Consider the following 11,049-nt stretch of genomic DNA (forward strand, 5'->3'; position numbering starts at 1 on the left):
GTGGAAAATACCAGCAGGTGAGCACTCCCTAACGAATCACAACCTCACTCTACCAGAGATGGCCTTTATCCCATCCAGGTTCACCTATGAGAAAGACCTGAGCTGAACATTCAGGAATTGTGATAAGATGAATGGTTTACTTGGCCTCATGTCACCATTGCATCTGATGAGGGGCAAATCTTTTCAATATCCAATTCTTTAAAGCCAGATACAATAGGAACACTACGAACATCAAAAAAAAAAAAGTCGTTTAAAAAAAAAAATGCAGTCTGAACTTCCAGGGTAAAAAACCAAGTGTTAATAAAAAGCAAAAGAATCATCAACCATGGGTATGAAGGTATAAAAGAAAAGCCAGAACATTCTCTATAGAATTCTAATTAGCTTAAGGGGAACTGAAATATTCAAAACTGGTAGGCACCTTTGTAAGTTTGATACTTAAAAAGCTACTGAAATCTAGTATCGGAATATTTGAATTATAGAAAATCTGTATTTAAAAAAATTTTTTCTTTACAAAGTGAATTATTTGTGGTTTTTTGTTATTATTTGTTGTTTGGTGGGGGTGGGGGAGAGAGGGAGAAAGGAGGAGAGAGAAAATCCCAAGCAGACTCCAGACCCAGCACAGAACCTGACATGGAACTTGATCTCACTACCCTGAGATCATGACCTGAGCCAGAATCAAGAAGACAGAGGGAGAACAGAAAAATAAAACAGTTGAGCCAAATACAAATAATTTTTTTTTAAAAAAGTGTAATTCAAACTATACTGTAAGTCATTCAAAACACATAATTTGAGTCTCAAAAACATAACTAACAAATTTTTAAGAAACAGACTTATTCTATTCACTACAACAGGGTATTATCAACAAAGTCAAGAACTATATATTTTATTGTGTAAATACGCCTATTTGAAACTATAATGTTATTAGTAAACATACATACATATACATGCACATTACAGGACATCCCCAAATACATTATGTCAATCTTGAACTTCACACGAAAGAATAAAAGAGATCTATGATGAGAAAAAACTGCATAAAGGCCCTGAACATAAGATTCATAATTAATCAAGGACTAATGATTCCAATGAGCCCTGTTTTGCCTACCACCCCCTCCCCACAAATGAATGCTACCTCCTTAAAAGGGCAAGTGCAACCATTAATTATTGTAGGCTAGAGTTCTATTACAGAAAATAATTTTCTTTACACAAAAAGATGGCTGGGTAGGAAAGATGGCTTTATATATCCTTCCAAAATGTCAAAACATATCAAGAAAACTACATAAACAAGCTGAAAGAGTAACTTCTGGTTTCCATTAATAACACAAGGTATTATAGCTGCCTCAATGACCAAACTTTTTAAGAAAGTGACATGGAGATAATGGAATTCATCCACAATAAAACAACTGTGGTCAAAGCTCCCAGGATGCCTTTCCATCAGACTGGTGACAGAGAAGCAATTACATTCTTATATGAATGCAAATTATGTTGTTAAATTTTGACTTCCAAGTAATACTGTTATTACGGAAAAATATTAACCAAAGAAAAGTAGCTGAAATTAGAGCTGATAAATATAACCTAGATGACATGGGTCTACTTTTTCATCTAGATAATTCACAATGAGTCTATTCATATCCATATATATTTATTTTATTTATTTACTTTTTCGGAGAGGAAGAGAGAGAGGTGGGGAGAAGGAGAGGGAGAATCGTTAAGCAGGCTCCCACACCCAGAGTGGAGCCTGACACAGGACTCGATCTCACAACCCTGAGATCATGACCTGAGCCAAAACCAAGAGTCGGACACTTAAATGACTGAGCCACCCAGGCACCACCATATCCATATATTTCTAAAAGCATAAAATATATATGGCTACATAAGGGGTTCTCAAACCAAGGGTAATTTTATCCCCCCAAGACATTTATTTGGCAATGTCTGGGGCCATTTTTGTTATCACACCTGAGTGGGAGGAGAAAGTGCTGCTGGCATCTAGTAGGTAGAGGCCAGAGATGATGCTAAACATCCTACAATGTACAGGACAATCTCCCAGAACAAAAATTATCCTGCCAAAAATGCCAACAGTCCCAAGGTTAAGAAATCCTGGGTTAAATAAATTTCATAGGATTAAATGTTATACAGACATTAAAATCTATTTTCAAAGACTTTTAATAACAAAGGGAAGTATTCTTAAAATGTCTTATTAGTTGAAAAAGTAGGTCATAAAACCTGTTTTGCATGATCCAAATTTTATCGAACAAGTTTATGCGGGGGGGAAAAAAATCAGAAGAATAAGCAGCAAAATAGTGACCTTCCTAAGCTTCAGTTTCTCATCTGTAGACTGGGGGAATGACAGCATGACCTACATCACAGGGTTGCCACAACCATTACAGGAAATAACAAATAATCACTACTGTGAGCTATTACCAATATTTTCTATCTTTCTAAGATAAACATGTATTACACTTATTATAGAAATAAATGCTGTTTTTGAAGCCATTGTTCAACATCCTCTTCAAAATTCTATCTACTGAACTAAGATTCTTATCTCTTAAAGCTGCTTTCCTTACCGTAACACTCTGAGTGGAAAAGAGAAAAAGTTGAGCCTCTAATAATTGAAGAGCTCTACTTAAGATTCACAAGCTATGCAATCTTCATAAACCCTGGTCTCTCCTCTGCCCTGTAGCATCAGAATTTCATGTTCAATTCAGGAAGGAAAAAAATAAGGTGAAGGTTCCCATGCCCTGAGCCACATACCATAAACAGGATCAACTCCCATCATTTATTTTACATTGGGAAAGCGATAAGAATATATGGGGGGGGGGAATGAAAAAAGCAAATAAGCTTTTCATTTCCTTCCAGCCATATGGAATAACCTCACCAATCTTCAAGGTATGCCATTCAGGTGGACAATTTCCGCCACTAAAGCCAACATAACCCTCTTTTCCTTTCTTCCCAATATCCCTTGGTGATCACAAGATCCTGAGAAGCAGGGTTTATGCCTTTTCATTGTTCTGAACTTCACCTAACAAAACTGTGGGTACCTAATAAAGACCAGTGAAAACAAAAGTACGTGAGATACCAGCAGACCGAGTTTAGTAAGAAGCTTTTCTAAGACATTCTCATTTAGATTTCCACTCAGGAAAATCCAAATCATAAGCTATCAGCAAAAGGAACTGCAGAGATCATCTAAACTATGTGTTATTTTATAGACAGGGGAAGGGGGGTGGGAGGGGGTGGAAGGAGCCTGGGAGGTAGAGGCACTAAACTGAGGGAAGGGAATAGCTATTCTGAAACAGCAGAAATTAGAATTATAATTGTACAGAAATGAAGCTCTACTACCTAATTACAATAGCAGATAGAGACCTTACAAACTCAATTTTCCTGAAAAACTTACATTTATAATTTATATACTTATTATTATATGGACAAGGAAAATGCCGCAGTCCCTGAGATTATTTTATGCTTTAGAGGACATTAAATACTTCTCAAACATTTTTCAATTGTACACTCCATATTCCAGATGCAAAGAAGCACCCTGCTGGTCACCCCCAACCAAAGTCTCAGACAGCTTCTCAAAAATTTCCATGAAGAAACAGATAAAGATTAAAAACCTACAACAGTAATAACAATTAAGACAAAGTATTAACCAGAATCAAGGAGAAACTGATACATATGCTGAATATGAATGTGAGTTCATGACACGCCTTGATTTGCTTCACAGAAATATAATCTGAACAAAAGTAAAAAGATGCTTTAGCTCACCCACCAACCCTCCACGCCCGTGACCCAGAACCTGTCCCATTCAACCAGATGCCCAACCCACCCTTTAGGGACTGTCTTCTCCAGGAGGTGACTGTCTGCAACCTCTGCCCACTATCTCTCCACGCCTGCACTTTCAGCCCTGGCCACCATCTGTCCACATCTCTCTCCTACTGGCAGAGACCAATAGCTGCTAATGTGTGGCAGGGCATTACTGACGGTCCGAGAGTCCCAGCCGAAAGTACTGCAGGACCAAGAGAATGCTGGTAGCAGGAAGGGGGGCACTGCAGGGAACCAGAGAACATTCAGAAAGGTGAAAAGTAAGAATGCAACAATAAACCAGAAAACGGAATCATTAATAAGTCCAAGGGCTAGCACTTTTTAAAGACAATAGAATAAGAGCGCCTGGGTGGCTCAGTTGGTTAAGCGACTGCCTTCGTCTCAGGTCATGATCTTGGAGTCCAGGATTGAGTCCCGCATCAGGCTCTCTGCTCAGTGGGGAGTCTGCTTCTCCCTCTGACCCTCCCCTCCTCATGTTCGTTCTCTCTCTCTCTCTCTCTCTCTCTCTCTCTCGCGTGCGTGCGCGCAAATAAATAAATAAATAAATCTAAAGACAATAGAATGAGATAACCACAGAATACACTGAGAAAATAAAAGTCATCCCAGTACTACCAATCTCCTGCAGAAGGGCACCTGGCCTAGACTGTTTTCGCATGTTCTATTAAAAACCCTCAAACAGAAAGTCCCTAAGCTATTTAAACTGCCCTATAATAGGGAAATAATAAAAATTACCCAATTCATGGTAGGGGCACCTGGGTGGCTCTGCCGGTTAAGAGGCTGACTCTTCACTTCCCCTCAAGTCATGAGATTGAGCCCCACACTGGGCTCTGTGCTCAGTGGAGAGTCTGCTTGAGGGGTCTCCCTCTCTCTCTGTCTCTGCCCCTCCTCCCGCTTGCATACACATGCCTCAAATAAATAAAATCTTTAAAAAAAACAAAAAAACAAAAAGAAACAGGTAGCATAACCCTGACACCAAAACTCCCAAACATCATAGGGGGGAAAAAAAAAGTTGAGTCATCTCATGTCAGTACTTAAATGTAAAAATTCTAAATAGAATATAATAAATTAAACCCCAGCATGTATTAATAGAAAACTTTTAAGATCAAATATTATAAAAATGCAAAAAATGGATATTAAGAAATCTGATTTCATCATTTAATAGGCCAAAGACGAAAAATAGAACCACAATGACAGATACTGAAATAGCATTTATAAAGTTCAACCCTCATTTCCGAATCTTTAAAAGAAAAAAAACTTTCAGTAAATAAGAAGGTTTCTTTCTTGAAAAGCTGAGAATGAATATTTGAATCAAAAGCCAACATGACACTTAACAATGAAGAGAAGCAAGAGGAAACTCATAGGTGTCTATTATCACTTTATTTTTCACAACTGATTTATAAGTTTTAGTCAAGGTAAAGGACAAGACAATGGAAAACAATGTACCCATTGTTGATGGTCTTAATTAAAGATGATATGACTATAGGAAAAGAACAAAACTCTTAAGGCTTGTGATGATTAATAATTTTGTGTCAACCTGACTGGGCCATAGAATGCCCAGGTATTTGTCAGTCATTACTCTAGGTGTTTCTATGAGGGTGTTTTTGGAAGAGATTAACATTTAAATTGGTAGACTGATTAAAGCAGATTGTCCCTCCCAATATGGGTGGGCCTCATCCAATCAGTTGAAGGCCTGAATAGAACTGACCCTGGGCAGCTTTTTTTCCAGTATTCAAATCTGAACTGAAACACAGGCTCTTTCTTGGTGTCGAGCCTGTGAAACCACTGGCTCTCCTGGGTCTCCAGCTTGCTAACTCACCCTGCAGATTTGGGGACTTGCCAGCTCCATAATCACATGAGCCAATTCCTTATAATAAAGCTCTTTCTCTCTCTCAGATCCCACTGACCTCTTGGATTTTCTCTCTCTCAGAGCCTGCTGGTTCTGTTTCTCTACAGAACGCTGACTGATACGCAACACAGCTCCTGCCAAGACAGAGAGCTTGTGTGGGCTGCTGGCCTCTTCCCCCAAATCAGCCCTGAAGATAGTATAAAAGAGCAATTCCAGAACTTAACAGCCCCAAGTGAGAGACTCTGGAGGCAACTAGAATCATCCGGAAGGGGGAGCTGTTTACACATAGCACTCACCTCTCCCCAAAGTTGCCTCTGAGGTTTTGCTACCCCCATTCACTAGAGAAATGGGCAGCAACACCTCCGCCCCTGCCCGGGTGAGTATGACCAGCTACACTCACTCTTCGTCTTCTATCCTCCCCCTACCAAGTGGAGATTAACTCCTCCCAGCGCTGCTCCCTCCAGCCGATCTGCCTCAAGAACACTTTACAAGGACTCAGAACACTCATAGCACAAATTCCCACACTGAAACATATTTTTCGGAAGCATTCACAGAGAAAAAAATCTAGAGGAGGCTGTAAGAGATATGAAAAATAGGAAATAATGAGAAATGAGAACAATCTTGGTAAAGTTCACTGTCATTTAAAAAAAAAAAGAAAATTAAAAAAAAAAAGAAAATTATCCAAATCTAATTACCTCTTTGTTTTATAGTACTTCAAAAACTTAAGATACATTACTTTTGATTTTGCCACATCGTTAAGAAAATGTTTTCAAACACATCCAAGTGTGAATACTGTTATTAGAAAACAAAGGGGGAATGGAAGCCAGCAAACACCTAAAGTAGCTAACCCTAGAAGCTGGAGGAGGGTCAGTAAAGGATCTCCAGACTCAGAAGGCACTTTAATACCAAAAAAATGAAGCAAGCCACTCCCTACCATTTACACAGGGTAACGAACTAATAGGAGCAGGGGGGCGGGCAGAAAAACGATCCAGGGCACTATACTGCTATTCTCTGCCCCTATTCTCCACCACATACTTTCCACCAAGCCTGGACCTCAACCCACAGTTTTCATAGAGTGAGGGGCACGGTGGTGAGATCACAGGGTAGTTACCTAAAGTGACATCACCTGTGCACCAGAGGGTCCCCACTAGTTATCTAGAGTGGCGCCACCCGTGCACCAGAGGGTCCCTACTAGTTACCTAGAGTGGCGCCACCCGTGCACCAGAGGGTCCCTACTAGTTATCTAGAGTGGCGCCACCCGTGCACCAGAGGGTCCCTACTAGTTATCTAGAGTGGCGCCACCCGTGCACCAGAGGGTCCCTACTAGTTATCTAGAGTGGCGCCACCCGTGCACCAGAGGGTCCGTTAGCAGTTTATTACAACAGTTTTCTGCGCTGAATGAAAAGTGCTAAGGGAATAAGATCATCCAATCACATTATTTACTGTATTTGTTTCCTATGGCTGCTGTAACAAATTATCACACTCAGTGGCTTGGAACAACAGAAATTTGGTGTCTTACAGTCCAGTACAGATACCACTGGGCAAAAATCAAGATGCCAGAAGGGCTGCATTCCTCTGGAGGCTCTAGGGGAGAATCTGTTTCCTCATCTTTTCCAGCTTCTAGAGGCCACCTGCATTCCCTGGCTATGGGCCCCCTCCTTCCTGTACCCACAAAACCAGCAAAGGTGGGTCAAGATCTTCCGACATCACATCACTCTGGCCTCCTTTACCTCTCTCATCCACTTGTGGAGACTCTTGTGACTACAGTGGTCCCACCTGGATCATCCAGAACACTCTCCCTATTTTATAGTTGGTTGATTAGCAACCTTAATTCCATCAGCAACCTTAATTTCTCTTGCCATGTAATATAACATTCACAGGTTCCAGGGACTGGGACACAGACATCTTTGGGGATCATTACTCTGCTTACCATTATTCTGCTTGGTAAAACAGTTCTCAGCTTGAGTCAGGAGGTCCTCGATATCTGTTTTTGACAAAGAGACCTCTCAAAGTCCTGGTTTCACCATCCCCAAAATAAGAACAGAATGCCAGTTTCATATAAATGTTGTAAGGATTCGTGAAATCAATTCATTTATTCATTCACAAGCAGCTCTGCTAGTGAGACCCCATGGATAGGAGCCCAGCCCTCATGAAAGTACCTGGCACCGAAGTAGATTAAAAATAACAAAACAGCAGCAGCAGCAGCATGCTTAATGAATGCCTTCTCATGACATGACATGAGATTATCCAAATCTTCAAATACACATTATCTCCCTAACAGCCACTCAACAAATATGTCCCTTATAAGCATTCTAGATATCACCATTTTGAGACACGCAGTACAAGAAGTTCTGAGAGCACCAAAGACATTCTGCCAACCCAATCTCTCTCGAGCCCATTCCAGTCGGGCCCCACACCACCCCCACCACCATGAGCCACCACAGCTGCTCCTATATCGATGGCCAGTGGCCTCACCTTTGCAGATTCAAGGGTCAGTCCCTAGAGGTCCTTTTCTTACTCCTCTCCATGGCATTCGGCACAGTTGGCCACGCCCTTCTTCCTGAGATGCATTCCTCACTCAGCTTCTCGGACACCACTCTCATTTGGCTTTCTTCCTATCTCACTGGTTACTCCTTCTCAGTGCCCTTTGCTATTTCCCTTCATCTCTCAGATCTCAAAAATGCTGTAGTACCCCTCAGGTCCAGGTATCAGGCTTCTCATTTATCTGACCTCAGGCCCTAAATGATCTCATCCAGTTTCATTGTTTTAAACACCATCTAAATGCTGACTCAAAAATTCTTATCTCATGGGGCACCTGGGTGGCTCAGTCAGTTAGGTGTCTGCCTTTAGCTCAGGTCATGATCCCAGGGTCCTGGGATGGAGTCCAGCATCGGGCTCCCCCTGCTTCTCCCTCTCCCTCTGCCCCTACCCACTGCTCATGCACACTTGCTCTCTAACAAAATCTTAAAAAACAAAGACAAAAAAAAAAACTTTTCTTTTTTTTAAAATTTTATTTATTTTGAGAGAGAGAGCGTGCAAGCAGGGGGTGGGGCAGAGGCAGAGGGGGAGAGAGAATCTCAAGCAGACTCCACACTGAGTGCAGAGCCCAACATGGGGCTCGATCTCATGACCCTGAGATCATGACCTGAGCCGAAATCAAGAGGTGGACACTCAACCAACTGAGCCACCCAGGCGCACCCACCCCCCCACCAAAAATTCTTATCTCCAGCCCATGCACTAGTCTTTATCCAACTACATACTTGACATTTCCACTTGCATGCCTAATTGACATATCCAACTTACAATAGCCAAAATGGAACTTCTGATTTATCCTACCACCAACACCTTACCCTGAGCACCAAAACCAGTGCTAGCCAGAGTCTTATCCTATCTCAGTTCACAACTCCACCCTTAATTCCTCTCTTTCATTTACACCCCAACATCCTAGTCAAGAAATCTATTGGCTCTATTTCAAAAACTATCCTAAATCCTTCATCACCTCCAGCTGGAGCTCTGCCAAAGCCTCCTAATTGGTCTTGCTGCTTCCTACTTGCTGTCTCCAAGACTGTATTCAAACAGCATCCAGAGCGCTCTCACTAAAACCACAGCCTCCAATGTCTTCCCATTTTACTCAGAGTAAAAACCAAGTCCATAAATTGATTTACAGGCTCTGTGTTCTGGCCACTCACTACTTCATTTCCTAACACTCAGCCCCACTCGCATCCTCAAAGACGTCCAGCAACCCTACTTGAAGGTACTGTGTTTGCTCTTCCTTTTACCCACAAGACCTTTCTCCCATATATTTACTCAAATGTCATCTTATGAGAGGCTCTCCCTGACCACCAGATGAAATGGCACCTCAGCCCGCTCCAGAGTCCCTTAATCCAATGTTATTTTTATCTACAACATTTATTACCACCAAATATGTTTTTGTTTACTCCTCCATCAAAGACTGGTATAGCCCAGCACCCAGAAGATAAAAGTACTCAATAAATATTTGCCGAATAAATAAAATGATCAGTCCATCTTGGACTGCCTAAAATAGCGAAATTATAAATTCTGTTCAAAAATATGTCATACCAGAGTCCTGTTCATCTTTTCGATCTCTAACAAATGGCAGAAATACAGGTTCACAAATCTGTATTTGCATCCGGAAAGTTTCTACTAAGTTTCCAAACATACAATTTTTATAATATATGCTTCAAAGAGAATGTTTATCCATGCCTGGGTGATGCAATAATCAGCAAAACCTGTTAATATTAATAGCTCATTAAATGAAAGAGCAAATTTTTGATCCAAAAGCTATTTGGAAGGATATATTATAACCCCATGCTCCATTTTTCTCAGCAATCAATCTCATAACAAGGTACATTACCATTTTAGTTACTAGTTGCTCTAAATTTATTAAAATTAATACATGTAAAAAATCAATTTAAGTTTCAATAAATGATTCACAATGTTCTACCCACCAGAAAAAATAAATAATTTTTGTGTGATGCATTTTTTGATTTAAAAAAAGCTATCTCCTGATTTCTCACAATGACTGGTTTTCATTTTAACAAAATTGAAAAAGAACAATCCTGGTGGCTGATGCATCCAGAAGTTGCATTTTAATATTCATTTCTCATTTAACATAAATTGCATGTAGGTTTATTTTAAATAGGTTGAGCTACTTGTCCATCCACTTATTAAAATTAATATAGCTAACATATTCAAGGCATTCTGATCATGATATCAGTGAGAAGTGAGCCATATGTGAACGGGCATCTCTTTAGGAGGCACATTTATTAATAATGGTAGCAAAAAGGAAAAGAGCAATGACACTAATTAACTGCTATTACATGCCAGGCCCAGGCTCGGGCCCAGGGTACGGTGATTTACATGCGATCTTCACTTCAAAGGAACATACTACTGGCAGACTGAGCTTTAGTTTAGCTACTGAGTTGCATTTGCTGGAACGCTCACCTGGTACAGAACACACTACTTCTTTGTCTCATTACATGCTCTTCTCTTTCCTTGCCGCTCCCTCCTTAGCCTGATGGTTTCCCTTGTTATTTCTCTCTTTGCTGTGCAAGTTTCATCTTGAAATGCTAGGCTAACAATCTGGTGCTTCTACTGCAAAGCTCTTTGTATGGCACACTAAACTCTTTGAAGAAAAGGTGGAATATACTTCTAGAACCTATTCAAAGTAAACCAGGTTTAAGAAAATACATCTCTCCACAAAGCAGAGCTGCTTCAGATTGCAGCTCTATGGCCAAAGTACGCCACAGCATATTGTTTCTGGTCCACTGACAGGAAAGACCCTATGGAAAATGATGACATTTCTGTAATGTTGATGCCACAACTTCTTCTCTCTGCACCACTGATTACACTCAGAAATAAGACAG

At 40.6% G+C, this 11,049-nt stretch overlaps 1 protein-coding gene across 4 annotated transcripts in view; it reads right to left on the reverse strand.

Moving 5' to 3' along the window:
- Positions 1-11,049, reverse strand: part of VPS41 (VPS41 subunit of HOPS complex) — a 162,409-nt gene that overhangs the window by 136,231 nt on the left and 15,129 nt on the right. The window contains exon 3 of one of the 4 annotated variants that reach the window (XM_081800759.1): positions 7,593-7,646. The exons of the other annotated variants lie outside the window; for them this stretch is intronic. Coding sequence (XP_081656885.1) covers positions 7,593-7,595 — 3 coding nt within the window. The 5' untranslated portion in view covers positions 7,596-7,646. The remainder of the gene's footprint in view (positions 1-7,592; positions 7,647-11,049) is intronic. 4 annotated transcript variants of the gene reach the window in all.

The sequence above is a fragment of the Leptonychotes weddellii genome, chromosome 12 (genome assembly GCF_054177405.1).
Source record: "Leptonychotes weddellii isolate Sample4059 chromosome 12, ASM5417740v2, whole genome shotgun sequence".
NCBI lineage: Eukaryota > Metazoa > Chordata > Mammalia > Carnivora > Phocidae > Leptonychotes > Leptonychotes weddellii.